Genomic DNA, 25802 nt, shown 5'->3' with positions numbered 1-25802 from the left:
TGAAATCATTGTGATGACCCTATCATTTTTGAGGTTATGAGCAGAAGGAAAACAAACATATATGTATACACTGAAAACAGCATTGTAGTAAAAAATACCATATTGATAGTTTAAATTAAATGCATAACACCAATTGATTTGTGCAGACTCCATACTGCATTTATTTCAACAATGTATGAGCAGTATTTTCTACCATAGCCACATAATAAACAAACAAATGACAAAATTACCACAGAACATGGTCAACCCAAACGGAAAATATAGTTAAAAATTGAACCATTTGTTGCATTTAAATTTGTAGTATATTTTACTGTATTTTTATGGGTAGCATATTTGTCAAACGAATTGAAATTGGTAAACAAACATAAAATTTTCATTCTTTATTTAGCCATTCTTGAATTGTAGCTTCAATCAGAATATGCTGATTATGGAGAACATAAGGGAAGATCCATAAAGTACGTCACGCAAAAAATGGCGATTTTCAACCCCCCCTCCCCCCTTCGTCACACTTTTTGTATTAAAACTCTAAAATTTTTGTATGAGTTGTCACACTGCTCGGAACCCCCCCTCCCCCCTAGGAGCGTGACGTACTTTGTGGATGGCCCCTAACGCACCCAAAATTTTCTAGATTTCCCAACATGTCAGATCTGATAGTGTTATTTTGCCGACATAACAGGTACAGGTACATAACAGTACATAAAGGTACAGCTGACGGGTGAGTTGCTGCTCTCGAGATCGCTCCAGCACAATCCTCACGTCTTTGTCCACCTCACGACTGAAAATGACGGTCGTTTGTCGCTCCTACGCTGGTGAACTCCAATGCCACCGTAGCTCTGTGTCTTTAAAAAGCTTAAATAAATTGATGGAAAAATGACAAAAAATGAATCTTACCATTTAAAGTATAAATAATCGATGAATTCAACTTCCAGTACGTAATAATAATTCACGGAATCCCGTATTCTCATCTCGAGCTAGAAGAAAAATCAAAGTTTACCACACATTTGGCCTAAAATATATTCATACAAACCATCAATGAATAGACAACTATATCCGTACACAAATATTCCGAACATCTTTCGGTTGTTTTGCGTATTCTGTTTTATTGCCATTTCCAGCTCTCGATGGATTTTTGGGAAAATCATAGATCGCACTTTGAGCAGTGATGTCAAATGTTTAACAATATCTATTATTATTCCAAGCTTCATCTAAATGTATGAAACATGGAAATTACCGTCTGTTGAACCACTATTGCAATTATTGTAATATGCTTCCACAAAGAATTCAAATTATAACTAACATGGAAGTAGCGAAAAGATTAACTTTCGCTACAAATCATTATTATTTTTCTAGAGTTTTATCAAACAAATGTACTGGCAACCCTGCCGAGCCCACGTGTTCATTTGAAAACATAAACAACTTTCGCTGGCGCCAACCCGTTTCACCCGATTCATCAGCCCGCCAACCGGGAGAACAAATGATTTTGACATCTCGCACTTATGACTACCTCGCACTTCTGAAGTGCGGAGTCCAACGAGGTGGGAAGTGCGCAATATTAAATCACTTCATAAAGGCTGCCTCACACCTCGGGAAAATTTTCCAGCGGATTTTGAGCCCCGTGTATTTTAAATGGGGCCGGGATTTTGATTTTCCGTGTCCAAATTCCGAAAACATCGCATATGCAAAAATGCATGTGGAAAAAATCCGCGAACCAAATTCCCGAGGTGTGAGGCTACCTTAAGGCTGCCTTACACCTCGGGAAAATTTTCCGCCGGATTTTGATCCCCGTGCATTTTAAATGGGGCCGGGATTTTGATTTCCCGTGCCCAAATGCCGAAAACATCGCATATGCAAAAATGCATGGGGAAAAAATCCGCGGACCAAATTCCCGAGGTGTGAGGCTACCTATAAAGGTAGCCCAAGGGGTAAACCACTCGGCACACTTTCAGAATGGCTAATTGTGCCCACTGTGCCGTTAACTGTGCCGAAGTGTGCCGATTAAAAAATAATAATTTTTCTGGCGGCACTGGTTTTTATATTTACCTATTTGGCATCACGGGAAAAATGTGTAAATAAATAACAAAAACAGGAATTTCTGAATTTCCGATAAGGAACATTAATCGCAGCTGAAATATTCCGTATTCAACCGTAGGAAGTTTAAATAAAAACACGCAGGAAAACATAAAAATATGTCTAATATTTCGACAACCTTGGCTTCACCCATGTGGTGCGGGAAATTAACAACTGAATCATCGCTGCCACTATCATCGAAACCGGGTGCTATAATCACAAAAGCTACCGGCGTATTACTATTCCCACAAGTAAGTTTCTTAGAATTAATCAGCCTTGCGAATATATTTATATAATCCGTTTCACCTTTCTCCGTATTAGGCAATATATGTTGCTGCCACTCTGTATGAATGCAATATAAATCCCGAATATTCACTACCGATCAAGCTACCGATGCACGTTCATCCTTTGCCAGCGCTATTATACGATCCTGGGAAATCTCCAGCTAATTAGCAGCCGCACGAACTCGGACCATCAACCCTCCGTCATATCCCATCGACGACCATTGAACCGGAGTCCCATGCCTAATCTTTTCGGAAGTGCTCCGGAACGATACATCGCCGAGCATACCTTGTCGAGTAATGCGGAACCGTTTGTCTAAATGCAACAACTGAAATTGATGCTTCCGATTGTCGTCCCGGACCAAAAGCACCCTCTCAACAACTTCGGGAGGAAATATCAAAGTGGCGGCATGGTACAAGATAACACACTAGTGGTACAACTTGTACCATGGTACGAATACCACCCAGTGTGTCATTAGTACAAACCTGAATAAATAAATACTCTTAAATCAAATCTTTCAGCGTACTGGTGCAAATATCTTTGAATTTTCACATATATTTGAGTAGAGTTTATGCATATTGGCTAAGGTAACGTAATGATTCAAGGGATGGCAAGACTAAATGAGAAGACAGAGGGTTGTGGCGGAATGAGACTAAACTTGTTGTGACTAAATGAGAAGCAGACAGTGGTTGACCGACGTGTGACGGTCCATACAAAGTTTCCAGATATTTCATACAAAAAGTTGACATAGGGAGGAGGTGGGTTGAAAATTACCCATTATATATCTTCCTAAGCGGCCCTCCTTAGCCGTGCGGTAAGACGCGCGGCTACAAAGCAAGACTATGCTGATTGCTGAGAGTGGCTGGGTTCGATTCCCGGTGCCGGTCTAGGCAATTTTCGGATTGGAAATTGTCTCGACTCCCTGGGAATAATAGTATCATCGTGCTAGCCTCATGATATACGAATGCAAAAATGGTAACCTGGCTTAGAAACGTAGCAGTCAATAACTGTGGAAGTGCTTAATGAACACTAAGCTGCAAGGGGGCTCTGTCCCAGTGTTGGGATGTAATGCCAATAAGAAGAAGAAGATATCTTCCCTAAACCGACGGACAAGGAATTTAATAAGCACTGGAAATTCAATCTTCTTAGCGCCGTTTTTCAGAGAATGTAAGTTAAAAATTATTTCTAATTTGTTTTTAAATTCTTCGAATAAATATAGGGTTACAAGCTATTTAGCATGTTTAGTTCCTCGTTGAGATGATTTGATACGCTAGCACAAAATTTGCAATGGACCCCATGGAAAATCTGTCGAATGCAAGGCAAACGCTCTTTACACTTCCTCCAGTCTAATAAAGACTTCGTGAGTCCTCTTCTTTCAAATTCAATTACAGCATTGGTATCAAGATTTTTTTTCCGCATATGATGATACTTGGGTATATTGGTGTGCATGGTGTAGATTTATATTTCACTTTGCTTCGTGGCGCAGTCGGTACTGTTAAGTATCGCCTACTGATACACTCATCATCATATCCTGTTGGTATCACTTCCGGAGCAACCAGCCACTTTGATTAGCGAATTACTGTTGGCGTATGTCACTTGTAGTGGAATTCGCAGCTTATGACCGATTAGGAATAGTTTATCAAATCCTCGATGTAGTTTTCGTCCACTTCTTTCGTCTTGTTCGTCTTCTGAGAAAAACTCACTTAAATAAAGAACAAACAAAATTTTAAGAAAAGTTGAATGGAAATAAGGAAAGGAATTTGGAACGAATCCCCTTTTGGTACGCCGTTTTGTTTCGCGATGCTATTGCTTCCGGTCACAGTGCGTTAAGGCTGGTTTACAGTTTGGAAAACGTGTCACAGGATTTGGTCTCACATGTATTTTTAAAGATGCAGAATTTTGTTTTCCGTGCCAAAATCCTGTGAATTGAATCCTACTCCTTCAAAAATGCATGGGAGCAAAATTCCGTGATACGTTTCTGAACTGTAAACCAGCCTTCGGGATGCACAATATAATGTTACCACTTACCACAGGGTGCTGACTTATTTAGCAGCCGTGCCCCGAATACTGTTCTATCGTTTTGTCACACGTGTCTTCTATAAAAACGGACCCACTGCTCAGCTTCAAAACTCCTGCCGGTGTTTGTCTCTATCGGAGTGACGGAGAATCCACAGCGAATAGTAGCAGCTTAACACATCGAATCCTTCCTTGGAGTACAGCCTTCATGCATGAAATGAACCCGAGATTGTTACCAGTTGCCAAACTCCAGCATTTCGTGATCAACATGTTTTCAAACGTCTGTGAGCCAGCTTGTAAAGCGGTATGTTGTCTGGTTTCTTCACGTCGATGCCCAGCAGCTGGATGAACAGCTCCCAAAAGTTTGTCGTTCGTCGGGAAGATACATGATATGGCCGTCTTTCTGCTTCGTTCTGTCGCCCACTGTCGACTTGGAAGACAGTTAAAATTTAATATCATGCTCCAGGATGTCCTGAAAAACCTATAGATACTAGTTAACTTAACGGAGATTGCGGAGCACCCTCAGTACTCAGCAAAGTGTTTTGTGTTTGTTTATGACTTTTTTGTTTCATTTCAAACACTTGACATTCGTGCTTGACACTGAAAGCTCAGGTGTCAAAACTAGAAAGGGTGCCCAGATGTGCCGAAAGTGTGCTATACTGTGCCGCGGGCACATTGTGCCGAGTGGTTGACCCCTTGAGGTAGCCTCACACCTCGGGAATTTGGTCCGCGGAATTTTTCCCCATGCAATTTTGCATAAGCGATGTTTTCGGGATTTGGACACGGAAAATCAAAATCCCGGCCCCCTTTAAATTGCACAGGGACAAAAATCCGGCGGAAAATTTTCCCGAGGTGTAAAGTGGCCTTAACAAAGGAACTGTATGGACAGCTTTGATTTTGTCGAGAGGGAAAGATGACAGAAAATGTTTTGTAATTTTTACCATGCACATGGTAAAGTTTATGGTATTTTTGAAAACATTGTAGTTATTTTAAATATCTGTGCATTTCATTTAACAACATGTTGATATTGTGAATTTTACTACGCGACCATGGTTAAATTTACTTCACACTCAGTTTCAGTGATGGACCAACAGGTCTGTGCCACAAAAAGGGAAAGAAAAAAAAAAACAAACATGTTTTTACACATGACGAATAGACGAATCCAAGTAAAAATAAGAAGAAGACACACGACGGTGTTAACTTTGACAGATCCTACAGCACAGCATAGGAAGATCATTTTAAAATGCTTATAATAAATTCTAGACAAAATGTAATTAAAATCTGATTGATGTATGATACGGAAAAAGTTCCGAACTGTATGATAGATACATTTTTGGAAAATATTCAAAAAATTAAGATAAGCTTTCAGATATGTAATTCAGAACTTTTTCCGTACCGTACATCAATCAGATTTTAATTACATTTTGTCTAGAATTTATTATAAGCATTTTAAAATGATCTCCCTATGCTGAGCTGTAGGATCTGTCAAAGTTAACACCGTCGTGTGTCTTCTTCTTATTTTTACTTGGATTCGTCTATTGCACATTAGTGTGCGAGCGCTAAACTTCACTCATCTCTATTCGATGTTTTCATGAGGATCCCTAGTGCAAACTGTCAAAGATCGGCAAAATCAGCTGTTTTTAAACGTCTCGTGCGATTCGTGAAAAGGCGGGAAAAGCCAGCCACATAATCTACATGGCTACATGTTGTTTCGTTCTTCAATTCTCGTACAAAGTTTTCTTTTGTGCTACCATTTGAGACGGCAAAAACCTCGGCTACATATTTTATTTTCTATTTGTCTATATTCCATATATGCGGAATTCTTTAAACGATGACCGATCAGATACTCCTTCCGGCGTCGATGACCAATCTCCCTCGTCGAACCGGAAAATCCTGCTCGTCCCATGTCACCAAACGAGGCGATCTGTACTGTTTAATGTGTGAGCTAGTCATTTGCTCGGAATGTCTGGTTGGTTCTCGGGAACATCATCGGCACCCAATTGAAACCGTAAAAAATGTCTATGAGGCGCGATTCCAGAAAACACGGTCAAAACTGAACACACTCAACCAGCACATCATTTCGCTGCGCGAAAATGTGGAAGATCGACTTTCGGGACTGGAAAACATTCGGAAGACTGAAGCTTCAGTTATGCAACGCTTGGACCGGATTCTGGTGGACGCCAGGCTTCAAGTTACGGAAAAATCTAGCAAATTGGCCAAACAGCTGGAGCCATTGGTTTTAACTACGCAGCTGAAGGCTCACAACCGGGATCAAATCTTGGCAAAAATTGTCAGCCTCAGTGAAGGAGAATTTCTGGCGCAGCAAGTCGAGATCAACCAACAGATCGATGGGATGGCCAGGTCGGTGAACAAAGCTCCAGATTCGCATCAGGAAAACGAGATTATTACCTGGTAATTAATTTCTAAGGTTTTCAAATATGATTTCCTTGTAATTTTTTTCCATACTGGTATTTAAAAAAAACTAAGGTCAAGGAATACATCTCGATAGTAGGAATGCTATTTGACTTTTTTTTAAATTTCCTTTAATAAAACATTATTTACAATTACACATTAGATATGGAGTTAACCCGCTAGTTACAAAAAATAGACTTAAAAAACTTGTTATAACTATCGATAATATACTTTACGCAATTTTATTGGACTGAGAAACATGGCGTTAAAAGTCCATCACACACAACTTTTCTGAAATGAGTGTTTGACAAATGAATCAATCTCTCACTGAAAATGATCGAGACCATTGTCGACTTTATTATAAATATAGCTATGTAATTTGATAACCATTATTTTTTTCTATTTCAGCTCACTGCTTCCAACGATTTTAACGTGTATTCGTGAACTCAAAATTGAAAAACAACGGTCCATCCAATTTTTCTGCATCGATCGTTATGGCATCCGATGGGACCTACAGATGAAGCAAGCGGGTAAACTGATGTTGCTTATAGAACCAAACAAAATAGAAACACTGGCCGGTAATTTCTTGCTCGAATTGGAAATTCTAAACAAACTGCCTTTGAAGAATGTCGTAATGAAGATACCCTTTGAGTTGCCAGATACGTCGTCGCACCTAATATCAAAAGCGCTAACAACAGATTTGCCCCAACTGCAAAGTGCTGGATTTATCGAGAAAGATAATCTACTGCGAATAAAATGCGGTATCGGACCAGAAGATCCGGTAACCGAGCGGAGCTGCTATGAACTGATGGTAAACAAATACAAAAATAAAATTAGATCCCTCCGAGAGGAACTGGTCGAGATGCGGAAGTTTAATATCGGCCATTGTTTTATGTCCCTTGCTCTATACGAATCCAAAAATTGCAAGCCAGCGCTCACCCAAGATGAATGATGATAACGGAGTTGCATGGCAGTTGGAAGTAACGATTAATGGAAAAAGGAATAAAGGATTTATTGGTACTTTTCTTATCAAGTGCTCGGCCGGATATGAAGGGTGGTACGATTACTTCATCGAGTTGGTAAACCCGCAGTCCGAACAAAAGAATCGGATCGTTAAAGGAAGTGTCCTGTTCGAGGGGGGCTCGAATTTGCACCTCGACTTGCCGCAGTTCATGACAATCGCATTCATAGATCAGTTCATGCACAATGGGAATCTACATTTCCGCTTTGGAATATATAAGGAGGAATAGTACCGGAATAGAGGGTATGTCTACACTTGATTTAAATGTTAAATTTGTCAATATTATTGGCCTATGTTTCGGAATCCTAAGAAGCTAATCATCACAAAATATAATGTGTCTTTATTATTTTATATTAATTAATTTTTTGTTTATTTGGAAGGCTGAAGCTTCACGGAGCCAAAATCAAATTTTTAATACATTTCTTGATTCTTATTCAATAAAATAATCTTGGTTTTGAGCGATTCCTACTGTTATAACCTCCCACACAATCCCAAAACCTCCCGTGGCACCTATGAGAGGTCGTAGAGTTCTCTGCATCTTTCTTAAGTAGGTGTCCAACTAACCATCCTTCCCCTTCCTCAGCATTCGCAAGGACGTGGCCAGGACAGATCTCGACTATTGGAGAGCGCATTGCTTTCATCTAAGTGATAGTGATTAGTCCCAAATCTATATCTGTGGTGACGGATGAAAGTGCTAATGCTAATAAAATAATCTTGGTTTTGGAGAGTTTGATGTCAGCCAGTTGGAATTGGGTTGCTTTCAGAGGCTTCGTAAACAGATCAGCCAGTTGGTCGCGAGCGCCAATAGATTCTGTGGTAGTAGCATATTGCATTTGAATAATAAAAATATAATAAAAAGCAGGACTTATTTGAATGAATTTTGATGTTCCAATCAAAGCAATCGACTTTCAAAGCATTCGAATAGAATTCAGATATTCGACGGATGTCCTAAGACCTAAAACATTTGCTCGGCCACGACGTGGCGCAGTCGGTCTGGACATGCGGTGGTATTTTTTGTGTAAAAGAGATAGGTGGAAAAAATTGTGAAAAAAATGAGATAAGAAATGCTCTCCGGTGAAAGAAGACAGAGTAGCAAAAGTTCAAGATGATCTAAAAAAACAAAGTGAATATTTCGCTTGTTCACCGACTTTCATCAAAATGGTCCCGACACTGCTTACCCTAGGCGCACGCATCGCAAAATTGATTCTGGCCTGGCTTGAAGTAGACACCAGTTGCCATCTTCTTCTGCACGATTTTGACCATTCTTCCTTGGCCGAGATGTCTCAGCCCCAGGTGACGATGCCACAGCTCGTTTTGTTTCACCTGGCAAAGGATAGCCGTTGAGCTACGCAGCTTGATATCAAGCTCGTACATGTTGCCCTTCATCGGAGCGGTAGCGATGATATTGCCATCCTTCTTCAGCACCGCTTTGCCCTGGAGGAACAGCGCTTCAACACCAGCAGCGGTCTGCTTTTTCACCGACAGCAGGTTGTCGCAAAGGTCCGCAATGTACAGCACCTTCTGCATATTCAAGAGCACGCCGTGGTTGCTGTAGCCATTTATTACTCTTGTCTTGTGATGTAAACTCGGATTAAATCAGAAAGACGAACGCGAACAAGAAACGGGCAAGTTTTATTTAAAACGTCTTCAAATTAGGGCTCTTGTTTGGAGTGAATATTAGGAAAAAGAAACAATTGTAACTAAAGTGCTGGTTCCCATGATAGCAAACACCTACTAATGTTAATGTTAACACTCTCTCTTAATGGGCCATTTTAACATAGCAACACGTCATATTCATTTTAATCAAGACGCTCACGTAATTACCTATGATACTGCCATCTGTCCTGTTATTTCATCTTTTCAGAAATCAAGAAGTCTGTTTTGCAATTTATCCAAGAATATCCCGAACTATTGGTTTTCCATCTCTGAAGACAGCACAAATCTAAAACTAGCTGATGTTGAAGAAAGGTCCTCCCTCATCCAGGATATACGAATTAAAACTTGGTGAGAGAATTCCATTATCCAGTATTTTGCGCTCGGTAATGGCGGCCAAGTGAGTGCCTTTTTGACATTCAAGAGGTAGAAAATATTTACCTATTTTAATCAATGTAGGCTTCGATTCAATGAAAAGTATTGGCACTCATCCGCTCTGCCTTGAATCAACAATTTGTTTCCCTAAACGTCAAAAATCTTCCTTGATATGTTTGTTTCTCTCATTCGCCACAATTCTAATTTCAATATTCATCTTTTCTAGTTGAAGAATTCGTTAGCCACAAGCAATATGCAGCCGAACTCCCTTTTGTTTTGTCTGAACCTGAACCACAAACCTGAACTCACAATAGCAGTGAAATGCAGCCACAACTAAAACTAGCAGAAAACTTGGAGAGTCAGTAGTGTTCAATACTAGGATGATGGTCACTTATTTGAATACAACGGACACAAATAACACAGATACAGGCGTGTTTATGGATTCAGACAAAGTTCCCTTCTATCAATAGACACCAGAGATTGAAGGACAATTATTTTTGAAATAGCAATGCTGAACTGATACACTTGCCCAAAGTATTGATTGTACATGACTCTGTAGTTTTAATGAAAAATACTTTTCGCAAACTTAAAATTGAGTTTTGAGAAAGTTCCTGTTGTTCATGCCTGTACAAGGATGTACAAGTCCGTTGAACGGAAACCATCGAATACAAATAAAGCCTAATGTTCGTCAAGCTCTCCCAGGTTTTCGGGTGTACGAAGTTTGGACGGTCCGTTAAGTACATCTACTATCTAGTCCGTCTGACGGCTGAATCTCCAGTTTTCAGTTACGATTGCATCTCGCTGCAACATACAAGGAGAACAGGTTAAATACGAAGCAATAAAGTATGCCTATTGTTATCGGATTCTTCAACTGGAAAATAAAAATGCATAAATAAAAACAGGACAGATTTCAAGCGAATAAAAAAAGAACAAACAAATCAAAAAAGGAAATTTTTGACTTATGATGGTAAACAAAATAATCCGTTCAAGCAGACATGATGAGTGCCAATATTTTTCATGTAATCGATGCCTACATTGATTGCAATATGTAAATATTTTCTACCTCTTGAATGTCAAAAAGGCGCTCACTTGGCCGCCATTACCGAGCGCAAAATACTGGATACATGATATATATATATAAATATTTCCCAAATTATATGACCACTGACAAAAAAAAAAAAAAAAAAAAAAAGAGAAACCATCAGGGCACCCGATTGAAGCGATTTGGATAGGAAGAGTGGAATCGCCAACTTCCTATTGTTAACATCTCGTGGATAAAGGGCGGGCTCTTCTCCCCATCTATTGGGTCAATCTGGGAAACGAGGGCTAGATTATAATTTTGTGTGTACGAACTTTCTTCTGGAAGGAGATTCTCCATTCATCCCGTGGATTCGCATAAGTGTCTTTGCTTATGGAACCACCCTACCCATTTTTGGCCCTTCATACAGGAGTTTGATGAAATACATACAATAGTATAATCATGATCAAATCGTTTGTCAGATATGGCCAGTGCTATCGGCAGGTGCCTTGCTACAATAGATGGTAGTATCATCATCATCATCATCATCATCATTTTAACATAGCAACACGTCTGAATGTTTCTTGACCTGATCAGATTTCTTACATTTTTTTATCTAATTTCCATGGAACTACTCCTAACACTCCTGCAGCTATCGAAAATTGTAAACGTGATTCTGCTGTGCGCGCTTAGTGATTTCTATACTCCTCTTCAATATCCACCAAGCTTTGTTGATACTCGCGTTCTATTCGCCTCTCCGTATCTTCCTATTCCATTCTCCATACTTGTTTCTGGTCCATAGCGCGCACTTGATAACCTTAGAAACTTTGAAGTTTGTTGGGAATAGTCACCTTCAAATACCATTTGACAGCAGATCTCGTTTTGATCAGCTTCAAAGCTATAAATTATTTAATTTATTATTCTCACAATTATTCACCTTATAAATTCACGTCTTAAATCTTACTTTCTAGTATTGAATTCTAGCGCTCCTTTCTTCCCAACATATTCTTTACTTCCCTCTTTCAGTGTTGCCAGTTTCACAAACAATTAGTTGAAACTTCTTAACATCTCCAATTTCGCTCAGGGATCCACGTTAACCATTGAAATTCTTCACTAACTTTCTTCTTCCTCTCACTTTCAACACGCTTGTTATATTGAAATTTAACGTCTTCTTCCTTTCAGTATCCGAATCTTTTCATTTAGTTTATGACGGTGCCTCATTTTTGTGGATCCTCGTAGGTAACCTGTACTGAGGAAATCCGATTTCAAAGGAGGAAAAAATTGATAACTTTCTTCACGAACAACTTCCAGAAGAAAACAAGTGCCAATTCGGAAGGGAATTTTGCAAAGAATTCAGTGAGTGCTGTTTCATGGACGTGTAACGCTTCTGTATGTAGTTATTGAGCTCGTTTTGCCCTAGTGCCCCATATATCGCGCGTTTCCAAACTATTTGTCATTTTATCTTTTAGACAGGGTAACTGTACCGGTTTTGGCCATGTTCCCAATTTGGCCAATTTTGCGAAAAACTCCAAAAATGAAGCAATTTGCAAAGGTTTTATTAGTTCAAACAATAAATATATCCCTCACGCTTCAACACTGCTTTCAACTGATCGATTATTTTGGAAAAATATGTATTTTTCAGCGTTGGCCAAATTGGGCACTAAGTTGGCCAAACCCGGTGCACTTCCTTGTTCTAAAATTGTGTTTATCTCTTCACTGTGGATCCACAGAAGGGTACTCAATGGTAAAAGTTGGAAATTTAAGGGATTTTGGGGTCAAAATAAGCATCAAAGTGCTTTGTATGTGCAATTTTAATGTATAACAAATAATCATAAATTCATTAAAAATACACACACATCCACACACTCTCACATAGACACGGAAAGACAGACATTTGTTCAGTTTGACGAGCTGAGTCGATTGGTATATAACATCGTAGGTCTCCGAGACTTCTATAAAAAGATCGATTTTGGAGTGAAATGATAGCCTTTCGGTACAACTTTGTTGTACGAGAAAGGCAAAACGTTGTCACCAAATGGTCACTTGCTCCCGATTCCAGCTTCTTCTTCTTCTTCTTTTTGCTTGAGCGTCAAGCTCGAAAGGGCCAGTAGCTCAGACTATATGCCCTGCTGTCTTTTTATAGCAATTATTTGCTTCACAATTTAAGCTTGGCCTTGTTGCAGAAGTCCACAATTTGTTCAAGTAGTTTATCATTGTTTGTTGTTATCGCATTTCGGAAAAGCTCCGTCAAATTTCCAAATCGTCCATCAAAGTCGTATTCACTTCTTAGCATCCCAAATTTTGGGCAATGTAGTACTAAGTGCTCTCCATTTTCTGCTTCATCACACATGTCGCAGTTCGGGTCTTCGACAATCTTCATTTTATGTAACCAGTAGTTGGAATAGTCATGACCACTGATCAGTCTATTCAGGAGTCGTATTCCTTTGCCACTAATGTTTAATCCTTTGAACCATGGTGAGTATTCAAATTTCTTCATTACAGCGTAAAATTTTTGTCCTTTGTCCCGTGAGTAGTCATGGTACCATGTATTTGTTGCTTCAGCTTTACGTATTTTTAGGTACTGCAGTGCATCTTTCAGCAAACATGGGTTTCTACTAACCGTGAATGGTCTAGTTAACCCGTTCCTGGCCAGACGATCTGCTATTTCGTTTCCTGCGATGTTCACGTGTGACGGGATCCACTGAAATTTGGTATTCTATCTCTGTGCCGTTTCTAGTATTTGTACAATTACACATTCTCCTTCTCTATCTTCTATGACGTTGTCCAATATCATTAAAGATGATTTGGAATCGGTGTAGACTACATAATTGAGCAATTGCTGCCTTTCGATGATCTGCATTGCTTCGGATATCGCTAGTACTTCCGCTGATGTAATGCTTGTTTCTAACGCCAGTTTAATGCTAAACCGTTGTCCAGTATTTTCCACGTAGACTCCATCACCTCCAAGAGATCTCTGAAACAATTGGGGTGATGCTCGACGACAAGTTGAGCTTTAAAAGTCATGTCGACTACGCCTGCCAGCGCGCGTCGACGGCGATAGCGGCACTATCGAGGATGATGGCGAACAACTCTAGGGTGTGCTCCAGCAAGCGCAAGCTGCTGGCAAGCGTGGCGGTTTCAATACTACGATACGGAGGACCAGCTTGGGTGTCAGCGTTGAGCGTAAACTGCAACGTGCGAAAGCTGGAGAGTACTCATAGGCTAATGTGCCTGAGAGTTATCAGCGCATATCGCACCGTATCTCGCGAAGCGGCATGTGTACTCGCGGGCATGATGCCTATCAAACTGGTGGTAGAGGAAGACGAGGAGTGCTACGCCCTCAGGGGCACCGATAACGCTCGAAGGAATATAAAGGCAGCAACGGTAGCCAAATGGCAGAGAGAGTGGGACAACTCGCCTAAGGGAAGGTGGACCCACCAGCTTAGTCCCAAGTGTGTCGGCATGGATTAGCAGACCTCATGGGGAGCTAAACTTTGGCTTGACCCAGTTCTTAACAGGCCATGGATGCTTCAAGTGGTACCTACACAGGTTTGGTCACGCGGCTTCTCCCACCTGTCCGCAATGCCCAGACGTGACAGAAACGGCTGAACACATCCTGTTCACATGTCCTCGGTTCGAAACGGAGAGGAGTGCGATGTTGGGGGCATGCGGAACGGACACCAACACCGATAACATCGTCATAAAAATGTGCCAGAACCCAGAACAGTGGAGAGCGGTTGCAAGAGCGACGTCCAGGATAGCCGACATCCTGCAACGAAGTTGGCGCATAGAGCAGCAGCAGGCAGCCGTTACGGATAGCGGACCATGAGTCGTGGAAGTCGTGAATATATATGTCGATAATGGATGGGAACGACAGCGTCGCAACTGTATTCAGCTTGCGGCGAGCGCGTAGCCGCAGAACGTGGCGAAACGGCCGGGTTCGGAGGAGCTCCCACTTTCGGGGAACTTCTCGTCGGAGTAGGTTAGATCCGCCGTCGGGGATCAGCTGAGTAGACCGTGGCGTGCGAATGTACCGGCTTCGGGTCGTCGGGGCACCATTGAACTGGAAGTTATCTCCACCCGGAATCTTTGGATTGACCTCGGCACTCGCCCGGTCACCCGTTGAGACGGGTCGTCGGTTACGGGGGAGCTTCCGACGTCGGGGAACTCCCTGTCGGAGTAGGATTGATCCACCGCCGGGGACTATCCGAGTAGTCCGCGACCAAGGTGAGAGCTGAATGGCTCATCGGTTAAGCAAGAAGCTGAAAGGCGCAGTTCATGGGAAATCGGTTAATCGGGTAGGCTGGGTCCAACGCCGGGGACCAGTTGAGTAGATCGTGCCGCGTGAATGCACCTGCTTCGGGTCGTCGGGGCACCACTGAACCGGAAGCTATCTCCACCCGGAATCTTTGGCCTGACCTCGGCACTCGTCCGGTCACCCGTTGAAGTGAGAATGTGCGTAGGACTTGAGCGGATCTATGAACATGCATACCAGGTGAATGTGTAGTGTTGGTAATGTAACAGCCATCCACGAATGCGGGTCGTCGGTATCGGGGAGCTTCCGCCGCCGGGGACTCCCCGTCGGAGTAGGGTAGATCAGCCGCCGGGGACTATCTGAGTAGCTTGCGAGCACGTTGAGAGCTAAATGGCTCTAAAAATAAAGAGGAAAGTAGATGCGTTGCTGAATGGCACAAGGAAAAAAACGTACAGGGCCGAAGGGCCCTCGCTCTTGTGTGCTTGCTGGCACCCATGAGGGAGCCAAAGGGCTGAGACGGATGACATAACATCGAAGAGAGCCACCGTCAAAAGTGTGGTTTTGGGTGGAGTAATTTTAATACTGCTTTTCCCCACAGAAGTAATACTGAAAGGTAGTCCTGGGGAATTGTGTATTAGAAGAGAGGGTAACTCAAGTAACCTTCTGTTGCTTGGGTGGGTTTAGTGGGTCCGGCGGTCTGGCCTTCTGCCAACTGCGCCAACCCCACTCCTGAGTGATAATTTCAGGTGTCTGTATGCAGATTTGCCTTCATCCCTCTATAAAAAAAAAAAAAAAAAAGACTCCGATAGCACTAACCGTCTCCAGTTTCTTCAAATTTGTTTGGCAGGCGTTGTTATGTGCCGTGCATCCGTATTCCACCACGCTTCGAATCAATGCTTCATACAATCGTATTGTCACTTGCGGGTGACTACCATTCTTAATGCCACACAGTACTTTCAACATGTTCTGTCTGTCTCGTAGAATTTCTCCTAACTGCCTGACATGTATTCCGAAACTTAGGGTCCGATCCAAGTGGACTCCCAGATGCTTTATATACCAGCCTGTTTCCACATCTTGTCCATTAATCTGGAGCGATAGCTGTTTATTGTTCGCTTGGAACAAAACAGCCTTCTTCTTTCTTTGGGCATTTATTTTATGGCTTAGTTTGTCCGCCTCAGTTTGGAAACGGTCCAGGTGTCGTTGTGCTTTGTTGGTATCCTCTGAAAGATTCTTGCCTTTACCGATACCGAAATCATCCGCAAACTGCACTAGCTCGACATCTTCAACCATTATGCTGTGCAATCCAAGCGTATGATTATTGAACAGAGTGAGAGACATGACGTCTCCCTGAGGTAATCCATTGCTTACTATTCTTTCGATGCATCCAGTTCGCATCGTAAGTTGTAACCTACGATTCTTTAGGAAAGATTCAATCTAAATTTGTATTTCATTTGGTACTCTTAAATCGGCCAGTATTTTGCCTAATTTGTCCGTTTTCACTGCGTTGAATGCATTGGACAGGTCGATTGCAACAAGTGCTACCACTTTTCCTTCTCTTTTCGCCTTTTTAATGTTGTTGATGAGATATGCCACACAAGTCGTAGTTGACATGTGACGTCGGAATCCGAATGATTTTGAAGGAAGTATGTTTTTCTCCTCCAGGAAATTCTGTAACTTTTGGAGAACTGCTGTATTCGCAACTTTTGTGATAGTCGGAACTAGTGATATAGGCCGCTTGCCTTCCGGCGTCGATTGATCCCGACCTAGTTTAGGTACTGGGCGATTTTAATCACCTTTAGGGTATCGCTTATGGCGCCTCTGTGCCACATATTGTTGATATCCTTGACGATTTCGTCAGTAGCCTCCGCACTTAGGCTAGATAACGTTTCGTAGGAGATGAGATCCACCCCTGGAGCTGATCTCTTGTTTTTACTTGAGACGATGGTTTTCCATGTTTCCCTGGTTATTAGAGGAAACGCAACAATATTTCCGTAGCTTCCAGTTTGTACCACATTGTGTCCCTCGAAGTGTGTATCTAAGAAGGCCTCAGCAGCCTCTTTGACGTCGAATAATAAGTTGTTCTCCTTTCTTCGCCTTTTGTGACCCGTCAATAACAAGAGATTCTCCTGACTTGATGTTTGGTTTAATACACGTCGTGCCTCCGTTTTGTCCCGCCACGCTCGATCAACTTGATCCGACCACCAATACTTCGGAGTTCGAGTAGTTTGGAATTTATTCCGTCTCGTGATTTCTCTGTTCTTACTTATTAGATCTTCCACATGCTTGATATCAGTTGAATCCAAAGCGGAAATGCTTTTCAGGACTTCTTTCCTGTTAATGTACACATGTGATCTGCTCTCTTCACTTTTTCCAAGCACAATTTTTATCACCATGTGATGTCCACCTATGCTCCAATCCGTAACTGTCCAATTTATTTCTTGATATATATTCGGCGTACAGAAAGTGATATCTACGGCACTGGATCTCCTATCCGTTTGTACTGGAACAAAGGTGGGCGTCCCATCGTTACATATGATCAGTTGGGCTGAGTCTACTTTTTCTGCCAGGCCTTTTCCCTTGCTATCGCAACGTTCATCTCCCCATGCTTGATGGTGGGCGTTGAAATCGCCTCCAATTACGGCTTTGGGGAATTTGTCTGCGAAATCTATGATAGTGTTGATGTCTTTGTTGAAGTCGTCTAGCGTGATGGATGGGCTTATATAAACGGATAGAACCGTCATATTTTTGGGTAACACTTCAATGCACACAGCCTGGGTCATATCCGATGTAACTGGTAGTTTATGAACTATGTAATTGTAATTAGTCGATAGCAATATCGCTGCTCCACCATATCCGTCCGATCTTGAATCGGTGATTGTATGGTATCCGGTTATATTGTACTTGTTGGTATTTGTGTGGTTCTCATTTGCCCAAACCTCTGACCGATGTCTATGCCCTCACTTGTCATTATTCTATGTATTTCAGCCCTATTTTTAGAAAGACTTTGAACATTAGATTGAATTATTTTTAAGTTATTTGAGTTGTTGAATGTGATTTAATTATTCCTAGTTTATACTTCTTGATATCCTAGTTCTTGATCAGCTTCAGACTGATCATTATTCTGTACTACAACATTGGCTAAGTCGAAATATTTCGTTGTGCATTCGTTAAAATGTGCTTTAGCAGTTTCATTACTTCCCAACTTTGTGACGTAATCGGTGTAGAAGCTAATAAGATCTGCGTGACGCTTCTCTTCCGCTCTTCTGATTTCAGATTGTGCTTTAGCTTCCATTTTTTCCCGTGTCTGCCTCAGAAGTTTTCCCATTTCTCCTGTTGTCCTACTACGTGCTGGTTATTCAAGCCCATGCCGACTGTGTTGGTGCTGACAGTAGCCTCTGATAACAAGCTGTTCCGTTCTTCAGTGGTCTTCAGTGCCTTCGTTGCCAAAACATGTTGTTCCTTTGTGTCGCTTCGTTGACGTTTCCCATTCATTTTCGATTTCTGTTGCTCCTTTCGCTCTTTTTCAATTTCAATCGCTGCTTTGATTGCCTTCCTTTCCTGGTTTGATTTAATCCATTCTTCCCTTAGTGGATTCTTCCATTGGAAGCTTCCACTAGTCATGTTTTCAAAGGAGTTTGAAACCGTGGGGAACTCATCCCGATGGTTCAGCGGTTCATAGAGATTTTCCGATACGATTGGTATGATTTCCCTCGCTTCCGTGTATGTGATGTTCTTCCTAGCCATGAGCCCTTTGATTTTGGCTTGTCGTTCCCTTTCCGGGCATTCGTTGTCTTTCGATGAATGTTCCCATGAGTTGCAGTTGGCGCATTTGGTCTTATTCTTGCACTGTACGTATTCCTCACTTGTGTCGTATTGCTCAGTGCAATTCTCACACCGCCGACGACCTTTGCAGTTACTCTCTCGATGATTAAATCTCAAGCACTTCCCGCAAACGATAACCCTGGTAGAAAGGCCGAACTGTGCTTTTGCAGCAAAAGAGTCGAACTGAATCTGGTAGCTGATTGGCTCGAAATGAGACACTGACTCTCGTTGTAGGTATTTTTTCTGCCGTTCTTGTTAGTCGTCTGACTCCTAGAACTGGTACGTCGCAATCGATGCCATCGAGTATGTCGTCGTCTGTAATCTCCTCAGGAATTCCTGAGATGACTCCTGTTATCGCCACCAAATGTTTCGGTACATAGGCTCGATAGAGCGAATCTACTGCGTTGAGCGCTTCGACCATTTGATTTGCCTTCTCAAAGTTGCTCAGGTAGACCATGATTCTTCGTGCGCCAGTGTATTTCATGTCTGTCACGTATTTGTTGAATTTTTCATGTTTTCGAATCATCAAACCCACGGTGTACTTGTTGATCTTGCTGTCCTTGTCCTTCAGCTCCATGTAAACCCTGTACGGCGGACTGTCTTTGCATGTGTAGGTGAAGTTTTCTCGTGCAGTGGCTTCAGCTCCATTCCTGTCGTTCATTCCCGTGAATTGTCCTCTTGTTCCGTCGTTGATTGCATCCAAATACCAACTTCGTAACCCATCATTTATTGACGGATCAGGTGGAAAGACCCCATCATTGCTTCCCTCTTCTCTCCCTCTCTCTTTTCACACTTTTTCTCCTATTGAAATCAATATGGCGTCTTTTCCACCGGTTAGTCAATTTTTGCTACCAATCTAGCGTATTTCCGATCAGTTGCTATTCTCTACGTTCACTACCAAATCGTTTTTGTATACACTGTTATAACTCCGTTATGAATCACTTCCACTTCTGTATGAAATTATTTTCGAGACGATCGCGTAACAACAATCCTTCACCAAGCGATATCCAACTTCGAATGGATTCCAGCTTGAAATGGAGGATGTCACCGTTTGACGTGGAAGGCTGGTAAGTGGTCACGGCTCTTTCTCGTTCGTGGCAGCATATACTTTTTAAAAAGCTTGCTTGCCCTTCTTCATGTGGCCGGTTTTTGCACGCTTGTAACGCTAATGGCTCGCAAACGCCGCCGGCCTGTCGTCGATGGTCGCGTCCATGCGGTCCGCTCGTTTTTGCTCTTCCGTGAGCAGCCGTTGCTTGACGAGTTACGAGCCATTACGAGGGAATCGTACGAGTCCAGCAAATTAATGAACAGCTGAGACACGAGATCTCTGCCCTCCAACTTCGCACCGGCCATTTTGAGTTGCCTTACCAAATCGTCGAGCGTCAAGAGGTGGGACGATGCTCCCTCTTTCATCCGTAGGCGACCAAGCTGTTTCCGCAGGAGCGTTTGCCTGGCCACAGACTTCTACGTGAAAACGTCGCTCTAGCTTGACCACATCTCCTTCGCGCTGCCATTGTCCCGGACGACTTCCAGAACCTAATCCAATAGGAATCCAACGGTCAGACTTTTCGCTTTCCGATCTTCATCGCCGAACTTAATCTTTCACCAGGTTCCCCCAAACACACGCGACGCGATTCTATCGCTTGGCGACTGCGATTCTGTCGCCGTTGATATGGAGGGGTAAAGGTTCCCCCAAACACACGCGATGCGGTAGTTGCGACGCGATTCTATAGCTTGGCGACAGCGATTCTGTCGTCGGTAATATGGAAGCGTAAATAGCAAATTGCTTGCAGCGACCCAACGATGAAATCGCGGCGACTAGTTGTCGCCGTCGCGGCGATGAAATCGCTTAGGTCTGGGGGAGAATTAAATATAAAATTGCCTGAAGTGACCCAACGATAGAATCGCAGCGACTAGTTGTCGCCGTCGCGGCGATGATATCACTTAGGGTGAAGCCAGAGTAAACGCGACGACCCGACGCGACAGTGCAATTTGACAGTTCACTGATAAATACCATGTTTCGCTAGCGTACAACAGCACAGATTTCACGTTAGAGTTGAAAATTCGTATTTTGGTGCGTTTACTTATCTGCCTGTTTTTCCAGATATTTCTTAAACTCGCAAAGGCAGTTCTTGCTTTCTTGATCCGTGCGCCTATGTCGATATTGGTACCGCCGTCTGACGACATTTGGCTACCAAGATATTGGAAGCTTTTAACATTTTCCACTGATTGCACGGCTACTGTGAAACTGGAAGGGGTCACCGTATTAACTTCCAACGATTTGGTATTGTAGATGAATATGATATTCCTACACTGCCTGCACTTCCTACATTCCTATACGCATAACTGTCGCATGTATGACGGCAGTACAACAGTTTAGTGTATTCCATGCAAAATGAGATTAATAAGCCGCGCAACACCGGACCATACCGATTTGTCACTCTTCACCATTTGCGCAGAAACATTTCAATTGGTCTATGGTCATTTTGTCGGATCCGATCGCAGTGATACGATATTGTAATTTATCCGTAGTGAATCTACCTAACATAATGATGATGTTCTTGTATTCGGCATCTGAAATTTGAACTTATTCGCATATAAGTTCCTAATATGATACTCTGTGCAGGTATGTCCTTTTTTTTTTTTTTTTTTTCTTCCTAAACAATGGAGGGGGAATCTGCTCAACAGACATCCTGGGTTGACCAGGAAGTGCTGGCCACCTCCAATGAGGGAGGCAGGACTGCATCCCCGACCAGCTAAACCGTTTCCATTGCCGCCAAGCCCATCGTCCCTTCGGTACAACCAGAAAGTAATGCTTCAAAGGGGGGCCAGTGCATAACGCACCCTCGAGGTTAGCTGCGTGTCCTTGCAGCATCGAACATCGTGACTCGCTTTTTCAGAAGAACACCATGGTGTCGTGCCAGCGCATTGCCGGCTTTCCAGGTGGCCTTACCACGCCCTATGTCCTCGGAAGGTGGGCAGGGTCGACTTCGCGCCTGCTTCCCTCTGCACGACTGGTATCAAGAATGATGATGCCGCGTGCACCCCAAATTGACCTTTCTGCGATAGGGCCTATTCGCCAGCACACAGAGGGACTTGCCGACGCGGTGCCTACGCCTGCCCCAGCCTTGACGAGGACCCCTTTCCGTCCTCGGGCTCGGAGCCCGCCCGGTTGACCGACGCCGCGAAAGCGACGATACCATGTTGTTCTTCACGCGGCCACTTGTTCGATAAAAGGATCGAGTTCGACCACAGGGCACCGGTATGACCCATGAAGCCGACTCCGAACCCTTGGACCACCTCTTATTTGCGCCTGAACTAGCCATTCCTCGAGTCCACGCGCCACCTTCTGTGTAGCTCCGAGACGATTTGGACGATAGCCGATAAAACGGCGTTCCAGCCAACTTCATCTTTACACATCCTCCGGACTAGGTTGTCCGGGGTAGTGTCCAGACCACATGTGCAAGCATGTGGTCACGCATTGTGCGAAAACGCGGGCACACGAACAACACGTGTTCCGCCGTTTCCTCTAAAGCACTTTGACACAGGCCCTCGAAGCAGGCTTTTTTGCTTGATCTAATCTCAGTCTTCAGAGCGGCTCTAGCAGCCACGAACGCCACCCGTCGTTCAACACGCTCCTCTTCTGGTATTCTGGCAGGTATGTCCGTATTGCCCTATAGAGAGTGGTTTGGAAAAAAAAAGTTTTATGATAAATTCAGATTTGTATCAGCACAAACATGTGTGCACAATATTCAATTATAACAGATCTTTTGATTGTGGTGCATTTTTAGCCTGCATTTTAATCAGTTTTGTGTCAAAACCTTATTTATGAACTTCAAATCTTATGATAATGCTGGCTATGTAGCAAAAAAATAAATTTTCAAGTGTATTCCCATGCTTCAATTGCATTTTAATGCGGTTTCCACGTTGAGGCTTATGTGGAGCATTCTCTTGAAGATCATATAACCTTGAGATGATAAAACTTGTCAGTAAGCTCAAATTGAGGGTGGTTCATATTGCCCCGTATGTTCATATTGCCCCTACCCATTTGCTTGCACAAGATTTAGTGTATCAGATCCAATTGATAACAAATCGTATCGGATATACTTGCACGCTATAATTGTGGATATCCCACAAAAAACGTAGGTATTGATTAATTGATATGAATTCATTTCCTTTCCTTCTACGATCAAAATAACACGAGTCAGTCAAAAAGGCGCTTGGTGCGGTTTCGCTGAACCCCGACCAATTGTTCATTCCAATAATAAAATTAAATTAATGGCTTTCTCGTTTGAGCTAGCAAAACCCGAACCATTTGAATTAGTAGAGTTTTCCGTTAGATAAATTAAATGCAATTATAACATTTACCCATTTATTTAAAACACATTTCTGTTTCATAAACAATTAAAATTATTTGCTTCCGCACTGTGTTTACTTGGACTGTTTGCTTGCCAGATTATATCTTGTCTATCCAACCAAGATGATCTTGCATTTCGTTTGAATCGATTCCTATAAAATTAAATTGCGCTTCGCTATCCATTGAATGGTGTACTTTTATTTTAACATAAAAAAGGAAAAACATCTATCAAGTAAACGGGAACTATTGCCATAACAAAAGAAACGTATATGCATCCGGTAACATTTAGTGCGTCGTTCCGCTCGACGGTGTGTTAACTTCTTGCGTCGTTGATAGTGGCAGGCACCCGCACTTCCAATCCCTGCATTTCCTTCGACAGCACGATCTGACACCCGAGCCGGGAAGTATCGGTCAGCTCGTAGGCCAGGTCCAGCATGTCCAGCTCCTCATCGCCCGGTTTCTCCGGCAGTGCATCGTAATCGGCCTGCGAGAAGATCAGATGGCAAGTGGAACAGGTCAACGTGCCCTCGCACGCCCCGAAGCCCTCCAGGTCGATCTGATTGTTGACAATCACATCGAGCAGCGAATCGCCGACCTTGCCCTTGGCTTTTATCCGGTCTCCACTGGCTCGCACAAATGTGACCTCAACCCTGAGGGAGGAAAAAAATGAAACACGATTAAATGTGAGCGACAATAATGGTATGAACATTGAGAATTATATACAGGCAGGCAATCTGCTAGAACGTCACGCTACATTAGGGTGTCCCAAAAAAAATCGATTTTCGAAAAGTCATGGTGCTCAACCCTGAAATGAAAGATATACCTGTCTGGATATTTTTTGTAGAACAAACCGAATTTCTAAAAAATCATGGTGTCGTGCCAGCGCATTGCCGGCTTTCCAGGTGGCCTTACCACGCCCTATGTCCTCGGAAGGTGGGCAGGGTCGACTTCGCGCCTGCTTCCCTCTGCACGACTGGTATCAAGAATGATGATGCCGCGTGCACCCCAAATTGACCTTTCTGCGATAGGGCCTATTCGCCAGCACACAGAGGGACTTGCCGACGCGGTGCCTACGCCTGCCCCAGCCTTTGACGAGGACCCCTTTCCGTCCTCGGGCTCGGAGCCCGCCTGGTTGACCGACGCCGCGAAAGCGACGATACCATGTTGTTCTTCACGCGGCCACTTGTTCGATAAAAGGATCGAGTTCGACCACAGGGCACCGGTATGACCCATGAAGCCGACTCCGAACCCTTGGACCACCTCTTATTTGCGCCTGAACTAGCCATTCCTCGAGTCCACGCGCCACCTTCTGTGTAGCTCCGAGACGATTTGGACGATAGCCGATAAAACGGCGTTCCAGCCAACTTCATCTTTACACATCCTCCGGACTAGGTTGTCCGGGGTAGTGTCCAGACCACATGTGGCAAGCATGTGGTCACGCATTGTGCGAAAACGCGGGCACACGAACAACACGTGTTCCGCCGTTTCCTCTAAAGCTACGCACACCGGACACTCGGGCGAGGCCGAGTGTCCGAACCGGTGTTGGTACTGTCTGAAGCAACCATGGCCTGTAAGGACCTGGGTCAGGTGGAAAGTGATTTCCCCATGGCGCCTCTTGACCCACGTACCTATCTCCGGTATCAACCTATGTGTCCATCTACCCTTAGTGGAACTGTCCCACGCACGCTGCCATTTGACCATGGAGGCCAACCTGACAGTCCTACGGATGCCTCTCGTGCCGCGCATTTCGAAGCACTCTATGTCTTCACCGATAACTATGTCGATAGGCATCATACCGGTGATGACGCAAAGTGCATCGTGCGACACGGTACGGTACGCGCTCGCAACTCTTAGGCACATGAGCCTATACGTACTTTCTAACTTCGTTCTGTAGCAGTTAATACGCAGGGCCGTGCCCCAAGCTGGCCCCCCATACCTCAGTATGGACAGAGCAACGCTAGCCAGAAGCTTGCGCTTGCTGGCATAAACCGCAGAGCTATTGGACATCATCCGGGACAATGCCGCTATAGCTGTGGATGCATGCTTGCAGGCGTAATTGACGTGTCTACCAAAGGTGAGCTTATCGTCGATCATTACCCCCAAGAGTTTGATGGAGCGTTCAGAGGTGACTGTGCAGTTGCTTGCTCCGACTTTCGGTTGTTAACAACAACCACCTCAGTCTTGTGGTGAGCCAGTTCTAACTTCCTGGAACTCATCCACTCCTCCACAATTGCGATCGAGTGGGCTGCAGTCAATTCCACCTCTTCGATCGATTCGCCGTAGACCTCCAGCGTAATATCGTCAGCGAAGCCGATGATTACCACGCCCACCGGGAACTTCAACCTCAAGACACCGTCGTACATGACGTTCCATAACACCGGACCCAGTGTTTACCCTGCGGAACCCCTGAGGTTATGTCAACGCACTTCCGACCCGCCTCCGTGTCGTATACCAGTACTCGATTCTGGAAGTAGCTTCCGAGAATCTTGTACAGGTACTCGAGAATTCCAAGACGCAGGAGCGC

General features: G+C 43.4%; 2 protein-coding genes and 2 long non-coding RNA genes across 4 annotated transcripts in view; 3 read left to right on the top strand and 1 right to left on the bottom strand.

The window, feature by feature from the left end:
* Nucleotides 1-25802, top strand: part of LOC134228018 (uncharacterized) — a 593534-nt gene that overhangs the window by 539802 nt on the left and 27930 nt on the right. The gene's annotated exons all lie outside the window — the stretch shown is intronic.
* On the top strand, nucleotides 1698-3594 carry LOC134220182 (uncharacterized). The gene is made up of 3 exons (XR_009981796.1): nucleotides 1698-2318; nucleotides 2389-2936; nucleotides 3464-3594. It is a non-coding gene; the product is annotated as an uncharacterized LOC134220182 (long non-coding RNA).
* On the top strand, nucleotides 5970-8155 carry LOC134227629 (uncharacterized). The gene is made up of 2 exons (XM_062709262.1): nucleotides 5970-6777; nucleotides 7186-8155. The coding sequence occupies exons 1-2, from the start codon at nucleotides 6197-6199 to the stop codon at nucleotides 7727-7729; spliced, it is 1125 nt and encodes a 374-aa protein (XP_062565246.1). The 5' UTR covers nucleotides 5970-6196; the 3' UTR covers nucleotides 7730-8155.
* On the bottom strand, nucleotides 23457-24002 carry LOC134227519 (adrenodoxin-like protein 2, mitochondrial). The gene has a single exon (XM_062709074.1). It carries the CDS (start codon nucleotides 23985-23987, stop codon nucleotides 23592-23594), a length of 396 nt encoding a protein of 131 aa, XP_062565058.1. The 5' UTR covers nucleotides 23988-24002; the 3' UTR covers nucleotides 23457-23591.

The sequence above is a fragment of the Armigeres subalbatus genome, chromosome 3 (assembly GCF_024139115.2).
Source record: "Armigeres subalbatus isolate Guangzhou_Male chromosome 3, GZ_Asu_2, whole genome shotgun sequence".
Taxonomy (NCBI): Eukaryota; Metazoa; Arthropoda; class Insecta; order Diptera; family Culicidae; genus Armigeres; species Armigeres subalbatus.
Note: the sequence above shows the minus strand (reverse complement) of the source record. Positions and strands in the feature narration are given on the sequence as shown.